General features: G+C 51.2%; 1 protein-coding gene across 1 annotated transcript in view; it reads right to left on the bottom strand.

The window, feature by feature from the left end:
- LOC147641582 (S-adenosylmethionine carrier 1, chloroplastic/mitochondrial-like) overlaps nucleotides 1–17,134 on the bottom strand; it is an 86,359-nt gene extending 69,225 nt beyond the window's left edge. The window contains exons 1-3 of the mRNA XM_086790738.1: nucleotides 16,984–17,134; nucleotides 16,759–16,863; nucleotides 16,570–16,652 (exon numbers count right to left, since the gene is read on the bottom strand). Coding sequence (XP_086646864.1) covers nucleotides 16,570–16,652; nucleotides 16,759–16,863; nucleotides 16,984–17,002 — 207 coding nt within the window. The 5' untranslated portion in view covers nucleotides 17,003–17,134. The remainder of the gene's footprint in view (nucleotides 1–16,569; nucleotides 16,653–16,758; nucleotides 16,864–16,983) is intronic.
- Between the last annotated feature and the right edge of the window lie 535 nt (nucleotides 17,135–17,669).

Here is a 17,669-nt window from a genome sequence, read left to right as displayed (position 1 = left end):
AGCTGGCGGACTCCTGCTCGAGCATGGCAGGACCCAGTAATCTCAAAAAACTCCCCAGTCACTCTATCACCAAGCTGCGTCCACTGAGAGGCCTGGCGGCGATAGTAAAACTCGTGTCTCTGCTCCTCTGCCTCTCTAACCTCCTGGCGTGCCTGGCTCAGCTGGGACGCCACCCACTCACATGTAGGCTGCTGCTCCTGAAGGCGCTGAAGCGAAGCAAGGCTACGTCTCAGCCGACGCTCCCGCTCGCGAGCCTCTCCCAGCCGTGTCAAGGCTGCAGCGTGCAAAAAAGAGCTGAGCTCGATGAGTCCCTGGGCACACTGGCCTGTTGCATCTTGGTCAGAGCTCTGACTATCATGCCATATCCTCTCAATGTCCTCAACGAGACTAGGATCTGTAAATACCCTCTCTGGGATCCTCAACTGCAAGCTGGTCTCCCGTGTCCTCTCCTCAAGTGTCAAGATAACTGGCGCATGGTCTGAGAAAGAGGTGCCAGCGAGAATGCCAACGGAGCCCCCTCGCTCCCCTAACCTGTCGCCCACATAAAAGCGATCAATGCGTGATAGATTAGTCCCTCCCTACCGGCGATCCGACCGAGAGAAACTAAGACTGTCCTGAGAGCGGGAGAAGGCCTCATGCTGCCAAGCATCAGTGATCCTCAGTGTCATGCAAAATCGCTCCCAAGCTGCAAGCTCCGTACCGTGCACTGTAACATGACTGCCTCCCACCCTATCGGCTGGGTCCTCAAGCATGTTGAAGTCTCCCCCGACACACCAATGTGCGGCCTCTGGCAATGCATCCGTAATCTGAGTCCAGAACTCTGCTCTGGCACTAGCATGGTTGGGCGCATAGACATTGAGCACGCCAAAGAGCTCATCATGCGTCCTCAGAATGACATACTGTGCTCTACCAGGCACAATGATCCCGCGATCCACAATGGCCTTCCGCAATACATCCGCAATGACCATACATACTCCTCCCTGCCCTCCCAAGGGGCCAAACCCTGCAGACCAAAAGGTGTCCCATCTACCAGGCATCATCGAACCATATCTCCGGATCCTGCTCTCACCCAAATGGTGCTCCTGCATCATCAAAATATCAATACTGCCCCCAACCAGGCATCTCTGAAGCTCCTGCCTCAAGCAACCACGATAACGTATATAATGTGCGCCGCCAAGGCCCTGTACATTCCATGAGATGATCCTCATGGATGACCTGCTGAGGTGGATGCTGTCTTAGCCGTACGGCGGGCCTTCGCAAGCAGCTTGGATGGAGAATAGTCCCCATCCGAGCGGCTACGAATCTGCCCACCCGGTGTGCTGCAAGAATCTCGGATCAGGCGCCAGTGGCTGTCCCCCATGGCGACTGCCTCCCGCTCAGACAGAGCAACCTCGTGTATGCATACATATCGAGGGTCGCGTGCTAAGTCTACCACTATGCGAACGACCAAATGTCGAATCCCTGAGGCATCCACACTCCCGGGATCAATGAAAAAATGAGCCAACTCCCATAGTCGGCCTATCACATCTGTCACCTCCAGATCGCTCACATGGTGCAAAAACTCAACTGCCTGAGTCTTCAAAGTGCTAAGAGCGAGCTCCAGAGTCCACTCCCGGTCGCGTGGGCCACAGAGAGGGAATGAGAAGGCCACCGCTGAATCGAGTGCCTCCTCCCCACGGGCCGGAGGTATCACTACATGAACTCTGATGGGTGCTGGCTCATGGGGGCCCTCTGCTCCAAAAAGCCGTGTGAAGGAGTAATCAAAAGCCTCCGAGAGCTGTCGAGTGTCGAGACGACTCAACCGACTGCGGATAGAGGATATCCGTGAAGCCTGAATCGGCATGGTAAGTCTCCTCTGCGGTGCTCGAGCAAGGTCGGTGCTCAGAGCCCTCCGGACTGCAAGTGAACACCAAGGGACTACCAGGGCCTCCCGAGGAGCTGAGGCCAGCGGGGGGGGAGGAGGGGGGGGCGGAGAAGGGGGTGGGGAAGGAGCCGCTGCCGAAACCGGAGCGGGGACAGGAGGAGGCGAAGGTGGAAGCGAGGCGGGAGGGGGGAGGGGGGAGGGGGGGTGGGGGCGAAGGAGGGGGTACTGGCATCTTCTGGTCCTCAGTCGGCGCTGGGGTCTCCTCTTGAAGGGGAGCAAAGCTGTTCCTTACGGGAGCCCAGTGATGCTGAGACTGTGGCTGCTGCTGCATCGGTCTCTGGGCGTGCTGCTGTGGCTGTCTCCCTCGACGGCGCCCCTGTCCAGGCTGCCACTCCGAGGTCTCTGTGGGCTGAGCAGGTGTCCCGGAGGCTGCCTACCGAGCCGCATCTGTGGACGGGCCATCAGGGGCCTGCTGCTGCGGTGAAGGTCGGGGTCTCCTGCGAGGGCTTGGCCAGGTGGCCGACCTGTCTGCAAATAAAGCACTGGTTCGGGAGCCCCGAGAACTCCACTCTCTGATCAATCCATCCCCCCCCCCCCTATCCTAGGTAGCTGAATGACCTTCGGAAGGGAGGAGATGTCAGGAACCAAAACTCTGACCGAAGGTAGCCCAGCTGCTCTAGCCACCACTGAAGCTGCAGTGGGGCCAGTCTCGAGCACCGAGCCCACCAGTGCTCCTAGCCTCGAAAGGAGTGGAAGGTACTCGCGGCGGAGTCCAGGGAAGCAAACTGTAACATGGAAAAGGCGCTCTCCCTGCTCGGCCGCTGCTGGGTCAAAGCCATGCTGCCAAGGTCTGAAGAATGCCCGAGCGCCCCTGATGTCAAGGGGACTCATGGCTAGGACCTGGGCCACGCTCTGGGCAGTCTCGAACTCGATCTGGTAGTGTCCACGGCCCAGTAGCTGAACGTCCAGGATCTTGCCCACATCTGCAAGAAGGCGGGCCTGGAGAAGATCCCAGATCTCCCCTTTGCTGGGGCGAGTGCCGACTATACGACAGATGGTGGAATGTGCCTAGAGGCGTTCCACCTCTGCGGCGAGGCTCACTTCCTCTTCTGGCGAAAGAGAAAGCCTGATGGGGGTATCCTCAGGGGCGGGCGAGGGGGCTGCATAAGAGTCCCTCTGAGGTGGGGCGGGAGGAGCCTCCATCAGAGTTTGAAGCTATGGCGAAGGTGGAGCGAATGCGGAGAGACCTGCAAGAACCGAGCTGCACACAAAGGGCGGAGGGGGAAGGCGGAAGGTTAAAAAAGGAAAGAACCCCCAGGGGGCGGAAAAACTAGAAAGAAGGGGAGGGGGGGGGGAGTAAGGCGGCGAAGAAAAAACCCTAGGAGGGGGGGCGGAAGCAGCGCAAAAGGAGGGGTGGGGGGAAAGAGAGGGCTGGCGGAGGGGGGGACGGGGCGCTGAAGAGGGGAGGGGGGCGCGATGGCGAGCAGAAGGGGGCGGGCGCTTCAGCGCAAGAGAGCAAGGCGGAGGGGGGGCGCATAAGCGAGGGCAGGCGGGGGGGAAAGGGCGCGTGGGTGGGTAGGGGGAAGGGCGTGCAGGCAGCGCAAGCGGGGGGGGGGGGGGGGGGGGGGGGGAGAGAGCGGGAGCTTCAGCGAGCAGTCTCCACCCACGCTCCCCGAACCTGTCGCCCACATAGAAGCGATCAATCCATGATAGATTAGTCCCTCCCTGCTGGCGATCCGACCGAGAAAAACTAAGACTGTCCTGAGAACGGGCGAAAGCCTCATGCTGCCATGCATCAGTGATCCTCAGTGTCATACAAAATCGCTCCCAAGCTGCAAGCTCTGTAACGTGCACTGTAACATGACTGCCTCCCACCCTATCGGCCGGGTCCTCAAGCATGTTAAAGTCTCCCCCGACACCAATGTGCGGCCTCGGGCAATGCATCTGTAACAAGGGTCCAGAACTCTGCTCTGGCACTAGCATGATTGGGCGCATAGACATTGATCACACCAAAGTGCTCATCGTGCATCCTCAGAATAACATATTGCGCTCTACCAGGCACAATGATCCCGCAATCCACAATGGCCTGCCGCCATACATCCGCAATGACCATACATACTCCTCCCTGCCCACCCAAGGGGCCAAAACCTGCAGACCAAATGTGTCCCTTCTACCAGGCATCACCAAACCATATCTCCGAATCCTGCTCTCACTCAAATGGTGCTCCTGCATCATCACAATATCAATACTGCCCCCAACCAGGCATCTCTGCAGCTCCTGCCTCAAGCAGCCACGATAACGTACAGTGTGTGCCGCCAAGGCCCTATACATTCCATGAGATGATCCTCATGGATGGCCAGCTGAGGTGGAGGATGTCTCAGCCATACGGCGCGCCTTCGCAAGCGACTTGGATGGAGAGTAATCCCCATCCGAGCGGCTACGAATCTGCCCACCCGGTGTGCTGCAAGAGTCTCGGACCAAGCGCCAGTGGCTGTGTCCCATAGCGATCCCGCTCGGAGAGAGAAACCTCATGTATGCATACATAGCCAGGGTCTCGCGCTAGGTCTGCCACTATGCGAACCACCAAATGTCGATTCCCGGAGGCATCCGCACTCCGGGTATCAAAGAAATGTGCCAACTCCCAGAGTCGGCCTATCACGTCTATCATCTCCAAATCGCTCACATGGTGAGAAAACTCAATTGCCTGTGTCCGCAAAATACTAAGAGCGAGATCCACAGTCCACTCCCGATTGCTAGTGCCGCAAAGAGGGAAGGAGAAGGCGGGACGGGGGAGGGAGGGGTGGAGGTGAAGGGGGGGTGCTGGCATCTCCTGATCCTCAGTCTGCGCTGGGGTCTCCTCCTGGAGGGGAGCAAAGTTGTTCCTCACTGGAACCCAATGATGCTAAGGCTGTGTCTGCTGCTGCGTCGGTCTCTAGGCATACTGCTGTGGCTGTCTCCCTCTACGGCGCCCCTGTCCAGGCTACCAATCAGAGGTCTCTGTGGGCTGAGCAGGTGTGCCGAGCCACATCTGTGGGCGGGCCATCGGAGGTCTGCTGCTGCGGTGAAGGTCGAGGTCTCCTGCGAGGGCAGGCCTTGGCCAGGTGGCCGACCTGCCTGCATATAAAACACTGGTTCGGGAGCCCCGAAAAATCCACTCTCTGATCGATCCATCCCCCCCCTATCCTAGGTAACTGAATGACCTTCGGAAGGGAGGAGATGTCAGGAACCAAAACTCTGACTGAAGGAAGGCCAACTGCTCTAGCCACCACTGAAGCTGCTGTGGGGCCAGTCTCAAGCACCGAGCCCACCAATGATCCTATCCTAGAGAGGAGCGGAAGGTACTCGCGGCGAAGTCCAGGAAAGCAAACTGTGACATGGAATAGGCGCTCTCCCTGCTTCGCCGCTGCTGGGTCGAAACCATGCTGCCAATGTCTGAAGAAGGCCCGAGCGCCCCTGATGTCAAGGGGACTCATGGCTAGGACCTGGGCCACGCTCTGGGCTGTCTCGAACTCAATCTGGTAGTGTCCGCGGCCCAGTAACTGAACGTCCAGGATCTTGTCCACATTTGCAAGAAGGCGGGCCTGGAGAAGATCCCGGATCTCCCCTCTGCTGGGGCGAGTGCCAACTATACGGCAAATGGTGGAATGTGCCTAGAGGCGTTCCACCTCTGCGGCGAGGCTCGCTTCCTCTTTTGGCGAAAGAGAAAGCCTGATGGGGGTATCCTCAGGGGCGGGCGAGGAGGCTGCGGAAGAGTCCCTCTGAGGTGGGGCGGGAGGAACCTTCATCAGAGTCTGAAGCTGAGTCGAGGGCGAAGCGAAGACGGAGGGTCCTGCAAGAACCAAGCTGCACGAAAAAGCGGAGCGGGGAGGGGAAGAGGGGGAAGGGTGGAAGACAGAGGAGAAGACAGAGGGGGAGGGGTGGAAGACAGAGGCGGAAAAAGGGCAGCGGGGAGCGAAAGGGGGCGGGAAAAGCGCGAGAGGGGGGGCGGGGGCAGGCAGGGGGCGGGACGCGGAGGAAGGGGGGAGCGGGGGGCGTGAAGGAGACGGGGGCAGGCGGGCAGGGGCGATGGGCGCGAAAGGGGGGGGCGGGGGGGCGCGAAAAGCACAGGGGCGCGGAGGGGGGGGGTGCGAGCAGGCGGGGAAAGGCGAAGGCTCGAAGGGGGGGAGGGGGGGTGCGAGCAAGCGGGGAAGGGTGAAGGCAGCTCGAGCAAGGGGGGGGGGGGGGGGGGGGCGAAAGCTTCAGCGAGCCGTATCTTTCCACATTTCTCGACAGTCCTTCAATCGATGATCTTTGAATCCCTTGAAACCCATGTTATGGGAAAAAGTAGAAAAACTCCACGCCCTCTTGTTGTCCTGCCCCAAAAATAGTTGGTATATCTCCCTCTCAAGCTTGGCCAGGTAATCCCGCTTCTTCTTACACACAAGGCGTTTGAAGAGCGTTCTAGCCTGTCTATGTGTGTGGATGCCAAGGGTGATCTCCCGCTGCAAGCGGTCACGAGTCTTGAGCCTTGCAAATGTCCCCTTGATCCTAAATACCACCTTACTCTCGCAGATGCCATACATATCCACAAGTCACAGAAAATGTCAAATATGCATGGTTTGCTGCTATCCCATTGGGTCTGCCCGAAATGGAGAGATCCTGTATATCATGTATCAAGGTATGTGAGCCCATCAAGTAATCCATTGTACTAGCTCCTCCCTTTTTGTTCCAGCATGTGAGAGCATCTGAACCTGGCCAACGAGATAGGCCATTATAGATAACTAGCCCATGTGCACTCCCCAAAGCTAGGAAGTGTCTCCCATATTCTGTTGTAACACGCGGAAGCTCTGGGGAGTCTTCTTTCAGCCCTAAACACTCTTGGAAACCTTCTGATGCAAAAACGCACCATTTGATGCAAAAACGCAGGTAGAGAGAGAGTAGAGAGAGAGAGTGAGAAGTGCTGGAAATTCAGTATATACTATGGTACAAAAAGGGTACATATCTTGCAGCCCTTGGCTGCCTTCATAAAAAGGTGGTTAACCCTAAAATCTGTCCCCTATGGGACCTCTAAGGATCCAAACCCCTAGTGGGATTGAATGCCTACAATGAGGAGCACCCTTTGCCTTTTATACCTCCTTTTGGACTTCTTGGACTGTTGGTAAATTGGCCGACTGCTGGTCGGCCAGTCATACATGAATTAAATGCCTCTTAATTCAACCGACTGGTTATCTTGCCTTGTCATCATGCGCCTTCAGCCACCTTGCTTCCTGGTACAGCTGACAGCTCCTGTACTCAGCCGACTGCCCCCTGGTGCTTCTCCAAGTCCAATCTGGCCACTTCTGTATCTTGTGCTCCACACTCTGACTCTATCTGGTTCATACTATTTATCTGTTTGCCCCCTCTGGATCTAGCCCTGAGATTGTCCATGGCATCTATGATGCACATGACATCCCCCTCTGCTAAACTTGATGACGGGAATCCAACCTGCTCTTGGATGACTGTCATCATCCCAATCCTGTTCCGAAGTCCCTCTGTCATCATCCATCCCTGGCAAAACCTTTTTCTCTGAAAATCCGGTCTGTTCTCCAAACCACTCTGTCTCTGATGAAGATCTATGCATCTGGTCTTCCTCTAGTCCACAATCCATTCCTGCCCTGACTTTGAACACCGTCTTGGTCTTCATTCCTGGAACTGAGTCTGGCACTCTCACATCACCCTTGGAGGATCAACCTCCCTTGGGACCGTTACCTAAGAACCTATCTGGCTCACGGAACTGCCATCCCCATCTGGCACTGTGGAACACCACCAACAAACCTCCTGGGAGTTCTTCCCGATCTGTGTTCTTGCCTTGGGCTTCGAATCCGTGTACTTTCCTGTACCTTGGACCTGTACACCATCATATGGGACTGAATCAGCGTTTAGCCTGGCTGAGCCTGATGCTCTGATACCAATGTAACACGCGGAAGCTCTGGGGAGTCTTCTTTCAGCCCTAAACACTCTTGGAAACCTTCTGATGCAAAAACGCACCATTTGATGCAAAAACGCAGGTAGAGAGAGAGTAGAGAGAGAGAGTGAGAAGTGCTGGAAATTCAGTATATACTATGGTACAAAAAGGGTACATATCTTGCAGCCCTTGGCTGCCTTCATAAAAAGGTGGTTAACCCTAAAATCTGTCCCCTATGGGACCTCTAAGGATCCAAACCCCTAGTGGGATTGAATGCCTACAATGAGGAGCACCCTTTGCCTTTTATACCTCCTTTTGGACTTCTTGGACTGTTGGTAAACTGGCCGACTGCTGGTCGGCCAGTCATACATGAATTAAATGCCTCTTAATTCAGCCGACTGGTTATCTTGCCTTGTCATCATGCGCCTTCAGCCACCTTGCTTCCTGGTACAGCTGACAGCTCCTGTACTCAGCCGACTGCCCCCTGGTGCTTCTCCAAGTCCAACCTGGCCACTTCTGTATCTTGTGCTCCACACTCTGACTCTATCTGGTTCATACTATTTATCTGTTTGCCCCCTCTGGATCTAGCCCTGAGATTGTCCATGGCATCTATGATGCACATGACATCTGTCACCTCTCCTGTGTGTCCTCGGCAAATCTCTGCATCCCTATCTCATCCGCTGCTAGCTTGTGGTACATGGGATCATCCGTAGCATAGAGAGCTGATTGTTCCCGGTCTGTACGTGCATTAAAGTCCCTCGTTAGTAGTACATCTCCCAAGCTCGCAAATCTCATGATGTCCTCGTACAGCGGCATATATGGTGATTCTCCCGGCGTAGCATATCTGGAATGTGCTGGTGGGAAGTAGCATACTGCAACGTAAATGTCCCGAGGTCTATTTGTGCTCACTTTGATCCACATGTAGCGTGTGTCTACACCTCTATGCATCACATGTACTGCCTCCCGTAAGTCCTCCCTTAACAGTACTACTACCCCCCCCACTTCCTCTAGTCTCCTACTATGCATGGTTGGGGTCGGCATACAGATTCCCATCTATACCCAGGAACCTCCGGTAATTTACCCCCTGCACATTGGTGCGTCTCTGTATACATGGCAATATCCCGGCCTTTGAAAGTGTCCTCGAAGTACCCTGCATCTACCCGTAGGGCTCCATTGCAGTTCCACACCGATAGCTTCAAGGCCCCATAGGCCGCGCCCCATCAAGATGACCGACGCTCCTGGATGAATACTTGCCCATCTCTATATACATCCCACTTCCCCTCCTTACGTGCTTCGAACACTCGAGGCATGTTTTCCTTCCGGTGTGCTACCTGGGCCGGCGTAAGATCCTCATCTAGATAAATTCTCTCCCTTAAGCGCGGCCCTCTTAGCGAGAAAGGCCTTCTTCTTATCCATATCTGCAATTTTCAATATCAATGCTCGTGCTCTGGTGGCATCCTTTCAGTGATCTGGTAGCTTCAAACGATATGCCACCTCACCAATTTTTTCCAATACCTGAAAAGGTCCATAATAGCGCATGCTCAACTTAGGGAATAAGCGCTCTTTACCCGTCATCTTTTTGAGCCGAGCTTTCTCAAATCGCAAAAGAACCCAATCACCCAACGCAAACTCTAATGCACGTCTGTGACGGTCTGCTGCTTTCTTTTGCTTTTGCTGAGTTTTTTGGAGTGCCAACTTAACTCTTCGATAAGCAGAGATGTGCTGGAAATTCAGTATATTTCATATAGTACAAAAAGGGTACTCTAGTTCTACAGCCAGAGGCTGCCTTATAAAAGGTGAACATCACCAAAATCTAGCCTAATACTTGATCCACTCCATAGGGGAGAGAATGATTCTGATAATGAGCACGCTCTTCCTTTTATAGTAGTCTTGGACACTTTGGTGTACTGGCCGACTGGTGGTCGGCCAGTCTTATATCCTTTAAATGCCCCTTTTCAGCGCTGCCCGACTGGTGGTCTTCTTCGATCCTTAGTCGCCACTGCCGCCTTGTCCTCTGGAGCGCCTGCAGCCACCTTGCCCCCTCTGGTACAGCCGACAACACCAAGTCATGCAGCCGACAGGGTTTTTCCCCTTGCTCATCATGCGCCGGCTCCAGCCTTCCTCTGGTTCAGCCGACTAGTGCTGGTTCGGCCGACCCCATGTCCTGGCTCCTAACGCATGGTCATGAAGCTCCTCCAAGCGGCCTTGCTTTGAATCCACCTTTGTCCTCTTGTGCTCCTAGCTGGTTCATAGTCTTTATCTGACTGCCTCCTCTGGATCAGCACTTGAGAAGGTACATGGCATTGATCATGCACATGATATCCCCCTCTGCTAAACTTGATTACGAGAATCCAACCTGCTCTTGGATGACTGTCATCATCCCAATCCTTTTCCCGAAGTCCCTCTGTCATCCATCCATCCCAAGCACCCCTTTTTCTCTGAAAACCCGACCTGTTCTCCAAACCACTCTGTCTCAAACGAAGATCTATGCATCTGTTCCATCTAGTCCACGATCCATTCCTGCCCTGACTCTGAACACTGTCTTGGTCTTCATTCTTGAGAAATGAGTTTGGCACCCTCACATCACCCTTGGAGGATAAACCTCCCTTGGGACCGTTGCCCAAGAACCTATCTGGCTCACAGGACTACCATCCCCTTTGGCTTTGTGGAACACCACCAACAAACCTCCTGGGAGCTCTTCCCGATTCTGTGTTCCTTGCCTTGGGCTTCGTATCCGTGTACTTTCCTGTACCTTGGACCTGTACACCATCATATGGGACTGATTCCGTGTTAGCTTTGCTGAGCCTGATGCTCTGATACCAATGTAACACGCAGAAGCTCAGGGAGTCTTCTTTCACCCCTAAACACTCCTGGCAACATGCTGATGCAAAACGCAGATATGGAGAGAGAGTAGAGAGAGAGAGAGATGTGCTGGAAATTCAATATATTTCATATAGTACAAAAAGGGTACTCTAGTTCTACAGCCAGAGGCTGCCTTATAAAAGGTGAACATCACCAAAATCTAGCCTAATACTTGATCCACTCCATAGGGGAGAGAATGATTCTAATAATGAGCACTCTTCCTTTTATAGTAGTCTTGGACACTTTGGTGTACTGGCCGACTGGTGGTCGGCCAGTCTTATATGCTTTAAATGCCCCTTTTCAGCGCTGCCCGACTGGTGGTCTTCTTCGATCCTTAGTTGCCACTGCCGCCTTGTCCTCTGGAGCGCCTGCAGCCGCCTTGCCCCCTCTGGTACAGCCGACAACACCAAGTCATGCAGCCGACAGGGTTTTTCCCCTTGCTCATCATGCACCGGCTCCTGCCTTCCTCTGGTTCAGCCGACTAGTGCTGGTTCGGCCGACCCCATGTCCTGGCTCCTAACGCATGGTCATGAAGCTCCTCCAAGCCTTGCTCTGAATCCACCTTTGTCCTCTTGTGCTCCTAGTTGGTTCATAGTCTTTATCTGGCTGCCTCCTCTGGATCAGCACTTGAGAAGGTACATGGCATTGATCATGCACATGACACTACCCTCACCAACACCCTTTTTGTCGGAGAATGTGTAAACACAAGTCCCCAGAAAGTGGAACAACATAGACAAAATTGAACCCTTTAATGAGAAACAAGCTGCTGTAATTAACTCTAGATAATGGACAGAAAATACAGAAAGTACTACACTTCATAAATGTACCCACATTCAAGTGAATGAAAAAAACACTTACATAAATACACCTGATCTGTAGTTGCTCATAACATACAGAAGCTTGTGAAAGCAGATTTGTCTTTTCTTAACCTAAGCATGTGTGGAGTTGTCTCCGTCAGTGTGTTTCAGCTTTATCATGAACAGGTCACAGGATAGAATATATGCTTGCAAAGAAATTACACGAACGTGTCACCTGCATCCCACACTTGGATGCCACGTGGACATATCTGTGCAGCAGGTGAAGGACGATGAGTCAGCCAGGGATCCACTCTAAGCTTCCATGGTCAAGTGTACAAGTCCCGTACATGGTCATATGAGGTCAAGCGTGCATGCCCCGCACATGGAGCAGTGCCAGTCCGTATTGTGAGTCACCCTTTGGAATGATGATGTGGTGTTCCGAGCATTGATAGGCTTTCAGCCAGATGCAAGGGCACTGGGGTAGCACATAAATGCATGTAGAAGCAAGAAGTGCAGGGCCATAGACTATGTCTATGTTGGCCTACACTTCGGCTACACTTGGGCAGCCCATGGGCCATTGTTTGGGCCCATAAAGGCCCCTAGGCACAGTCACCAGCCCATGGAAGGGTATGAGCATGTCGGCCAGCCCATGAAGCCATGTGTGAAAAGGCGCCTACTGTATGGTGTTTAATCAACTTGTGAAGCAGTCAAAAGCAGGCCGGAAGCCCCCTCTACAAACTGACCAGCATATATATGACCTATATAAGCATGGGCTTGGCAAAGGGTTAAAGCATCTCATTATTCACAATTTGCTGAAGCACTCCAAGCAACAGGACAGCCAAAGGGTCAACACGAAGGTGAACTTGAAGGTCAGGAATAGGACATCTTCAGGCTGCTGTTAAGGTCTCCAAGAAGTCAGTCTTTTACATCAATCAATAAAGCAAATACACCAGTCCTTGGTGGGGGCCTTTCAGAGGGTATTTTGGGACCCTATCCTGTGTACTTGCCTCTTCTGTCTCTCCCTCTCTCTTGCACTCTTACCTCCATTACATTGTGCTATCGTCAAGAGCCAAGGTGCTGAATATTCATTATCAAAGTATAATCCTCTTTGTAAGCTTCCCCACGTTACAGTGGTATCAAAGCTTTGCCTTTTGGTGCAGAGATTCAGCCAAAAGAAAAAAAAAATCGCTTGTGTGGTTGGCTTTTAGACACCGGTAGCACTCCCCGTTCTGGTGTGACTCTTGACCCTCGAAGGACAGTTGGTTTATAGCTTCCGGCAGCGACCGGAGACGTCTCCCACACACATAGTGGATGGTTTATTTGCGGTTAGGGAAAAACTTAACCACTCCCACTATGGCAAAATCTGACAATGAGAGAGAACACTAGACCCCTAAAGAAACTATTTCTTCTACAGTGACTGCATCAAGAAGCCAAGTTGCAAGTCGTAATACAAATGCCATGTTCCAAGAATTTATGCGCATCATAGCCCACCAAGGGAAACAAATGCTAGAGTACAAGCCTACGATACAAGCCTTAGAGAAGCAGATACCACTTCAGGATACCTCCTCGCCCATTCCCACCCCCTCTCCTCTGCCAGTTATCACCGAGATCCCTTCCCAGACCCCTTCCCAATCTTTGCTTCGGCTACCTCCATTGTGGAGTTAACACAGTAGTCCCGTGCTTTATATGATTTATAGGTATGGGAGTTAGAGCTTCAGACGCATGCGGCATCTCGCACTGCCGCACAGTAGTCCCGTGCTTTATATGATTTATAGGTATGGGAGTTAGAGCTTCAGACGCATGCGGCATCTCGCACTGCCGCACAGGAGAAACAAAGACGCCGCGTGGAGCACGAGTGGTTCCTTGCAACTCTCGACCCAAGGACAGTACCGACAACTTCCTCGACTCACCTTCACAGAAGGGTGAATTTAAGTAAGTATAATGGTAAACTCGACCCCACAACTATGTACTCATGGATTCATCAATTTGAGGCTTATTTTGCTGCTGGTAGAAAGTCAGATGTGAAAAACGTTGTGTTAGTTGGTTGTTACACAGAAGGGGAAGCTATCTCTTGGTGGACACATAAGGCCCAAGCGAACTCCCACTTTGGCATTGATGCCTATGAATGGGACCAGTTTGTCACACTCAAGAAGCGGTTTCTTTACTTTGATAATGAATATTCAACACCTTTGTTCTTGACGATAGCACAATGTAACGGAGATAAGAGTGCAAGAGAGAGAGAGAGAGAGAGAGAAATGAAATGAAATGAAATGATATATTAACGTCTTCAAAAGGCCAAAATGACCTATGAGACCAAAAAGGTTACAACAATTGGTGGATCTGATACAATGTCTGTGTAAGGAAAGCTAAAAACAATTAAACAACTAACTGAAACTGAAACAACTATGAGGAAAAGTACGGTACCAGGAGCTCCTAATGGATAACATGTGGGAGGAAAACTCCAGCAACAAAGGTAAGCATCATACACATCACTATCCAAAGATGTCTCTCATCGGTCGATGGCGGATATCCTCAATGTCCTCCATGGTGAGTACTCTGACTGGACGTCTCCCATGCCGTGCTAGTATGGTCCTGATCCTCTGTTGTAGTCTCCGCCGGTGTCGAGATGGACCTCTCATCTTGGGGCGCCTGGACCGCCCCAGCTCTATAGCCCGATCAATCAGTGTACCTCTGGTGCGGCTGTACTCTGGGGCTAGCTGCAATGCCTGCTGACCTGACTGCTCAATCTCTGGTCGAAAGAAGTCTGTAATCTGCCTCTGTAGGTGTCTCTCCCTCTCTGTAGAGAGAGAGAGAGAGAAAGTCATATTAAATGTCTTCAAAAGACCCAGCGGGTCTATGAGACCACTATGAGACCAAAAGTGATACAATAGTGTCCATGTAATCTCATCATGGTACAAAAGAAAACAAAGACGAGAGCTATGAGTTGGGAATGCCAAATCTGAGCCATATGATACAAAGTGGGACCCCCGGTAGGGGGAGGGGGCCATCAAGGATATTGAGCATGGGGTTAGCCTGTAGAAGGCTCTGCAGATCTGCTAAGGTGGCTCTATGCCTCTCCAAGATCTCCTCAAGCTGGGATTAGCCTGTAGAAGGCTCTGCAGATCCGTTGGGCGTGGGAAGGTGGCTCTGTGTCACTCCAAGACCTGCTCAAGCTAGGACTGATGTCTGTGTTGCTGGCAAGGTCCAAGGAGTCCGGGGCATTGGGCTCGTTGTAGTGGCCCGGTCTAGAAACACACCAAAGTGGGGTCAGATGAGGCTGTGGATATGTCATCCATGGCTCGTGGGGCGTCCTCTTGTGGTCGGAAGAACAGAGTGATGGTCGTGTGGGGCCGGGGTGGATGTCTGATGCGAGTAAAGTCCCAAATATTATCAGTGACATTGTCAAATTCACTGATGGAAATCTTCTCAAGATCCACCTCCATCTTAGCAATCTTCACAGAAGAAACAGCACCAAACCTCCTTTGAATCTCAAGCCACATCTGTCGAGCATTACTCCTCGTAGAAATAAACTATGTTTGTATGACACGAGTCATGCAATAAATGATGATGAGGCGTGCAAGAGATTCAAAAACTCCTCGTAAAGCTGAATCCACCAAGGCAGGTGTTGTAACTGACGTCCATACACCAGCACCTTCAAGAAGCAACTGGGTATAATAAGACCAAGTACGATAATTGGTGGCTATAAGCTTCATGGAATCACTGATTTGGGAGGAGATTAGGATGGAACATGAGAGAAAGAAGGGGAGATGTTCTGTGGGAGGGGAGAAACAAGAGAAGAAGTGGTTGCAAAAAGGATGGGGGGACCACCAAAGGGGTGGAGGGAAAGGATACCGATGAAATGGTAGCCTGGGAAGTAGGGGATAGGATTCCCTGGGAGGATAAAAGAAGTCTAGAGAAGTTAGAATATCAATTTCCAGAAGCCATATCCTCCAAACGCAGAATCCTCCTCTTCAAATAGGGCTAGAAGCAGCTAGACCTCCTCTAAAACTAAGCACAGTTAGTATGAGGATGAAGAAGAAGGAACTCATGGTGGGAGGGTGGGAAAGGAAGAAAAGAACTGGCTCTCCAAGTTTAATGGCACGATAGATGCTGAAAACACCTCTTTGTGAAGAAAAACGCAGCCTGATTGAAGAAAATGCAGCACCTCTAAAAAAATGCCGGTCCCAAATCTGAAAATGCAGGTCTTTATGAGCTGAAATCTGTAAACAACAGGTTCATGAAGTAAAACGCAGCTCCTACAGCAGATCTCGCTCTGATACCATGTGAGATTTATGTGCTACTGCTGTAAATCTGAAAACAGAGAATAAAACAGAAAATATGTATAGATAGTAGACTGCAGATGATCAAGAACCTGAATACGATTGAAGGTACAGCACTAGGGAGGCCTGTGAGTGCTGGTATGTACAAATCAGGACCGAAAAGGAAGATAATAATGAAGAGGACTGAGGCAACTATTATATAGGTCCTCTAGAGCTGATAGGCCAGGTCCAACAGGCCGACCAGTACAAAAGTCCATAAATTGCTAAAAATGCTATTAAAAAAAGGCTCCCAAAAATGGTGCGAAAAATAGCAGAAAAATATGCAATGCAAGGCCCTATAAATCCATCTGGGGATGAACAATATTTCCAACACAAGAAACTATACATGATATGAGTAGCACTTGTATTGGTCATGTTAATTGCAGCTATCCACGCTAAATGGTTGTTGCCAATGCTTCACAAATATGGGCCATGATGGGTTGACCTCACTCTTGACCATGCAATGAAACCCAGAGGCAACACCACAACTTGTGAATATGTATGAATATGTAGGCAGGAGTCATACTTGCCGGCCGTTACAAGCCAAAGGGCTCCATCTCCATCATTTCTTCTCTAGCATTTCAAAGTGTGAGATTTCATGTATTAAGAAAACACAATGGTTTCTTCCTCTAATTTTCCACTCTCAAGAAAAGCAACGTACAATGTGCCGATCTAACGATAATAAGACACCATGGTTTCCTCTTTAGGGTTTCAAAATGTACGACCTAAGATGTGCTAGGGAAACAATAAGGTTTCTTTTTTGTAATTTTCACAAGACTCGTGATAGCATTGGCCTGTGCTTACCTGAAGGCGAGTCTTGATGGTGTCAATGGGATACAAGACTGTTTCTACCACAACGCCTGCAGTTCCCCCAGCCACTGCTCCCTCTGCATCAAAACCCCCCCCCCCAAAAAAAAAACACTTAATTAACCCTAGCTGAGCTTTGCATTACAAAAAATTGGCATCATATAATTGAGATTAATTTCCCCGTACCGAACAGCACACGAAGGAAGTCCAAATTGTTTTTCCTTGGTTTTTCTGAGACCCTTGTTGATACCAGCTTGACCTGCGAGGACCTCTTCGTTGGGAGTTCATCCGCTGACAAAACACACACACACACACACACACACACACACACACACACACACAGCGCAATTGAGCTATGCATTTGAGAAGAGTTTGCGGTAAAGAAGACTCGTGAAGGTGGAGGAGCCATACAATGGTTGGTCGCTGCCATGCCTACTAGCAAAAGTTAGCTGTGCATGTATGGATTGAGTTTTTATACTCTAGTCTGCTTATCCTGCTCCAAACGCCTGAGCCCGGCCGCCCACCCACGCATCAAAATTATGGCACATTGGTCCGCCCACTTTCTTGTGCAATGTCCGCCTCTAACACCTAATGAAGGTCTAGTTGGGTGGAGCTAAATAGGTGTTCCTTATCACATGTGTTGATGCAAAATGCATTGAAGCCATCCTCTATTCCTCATCACAAAATTCTCTCTTTCCACCCTCTCGCTCAGGGTTTTGACAACTACTTTCACCATAAAATGCATCGAAGCCATCCTCTATTCCTCATCACAAAATTCTCTCTTTCCACCCTCTCGCTGAGGGTTTTGAGAACTACTTTCACCATGACACCCTAGATTACTTACGTCCTCACCATTCAACTCAATGTCTTCATTTAGTTCATCATTCAAGTAAAAGATTCTGCCATAGTATTTGCAACATTTGGCTCGGCAATATTTCTAGAAGGCACATTCCATCCAAACAATACACTAATTGTATTTTATTTTCTCTTTTTGGGACCCATGTCTTGGTTTAAAACCATCACCTATTTTCTATCAAGCAAGTTGTAAGACAATAATGCATATCCACATATTTAATCAAATAATTCAATAAAGTTAG

The sequence above is a fragment of the Cibotium barometz genome, chromosome 1 (genome assembly GCF_041138505.1).
Source record: "Cibotium barometz isolate CiBa-2024 chromosome 1, ASM4113850v1, whole genome shotgun sequence".
Classification (NCBI taxonomy): Eukaryota; Viridiplantae; Streptophyta; class Polypodiopsida; order Cyatheales; family Cibotiaceae; genus Cibotium; species Cibotium barometz.
Note: the sequence above shows the minus strand (reverse complement) of the source record. Positions and strands in the feature narration are given on the sequence as shown.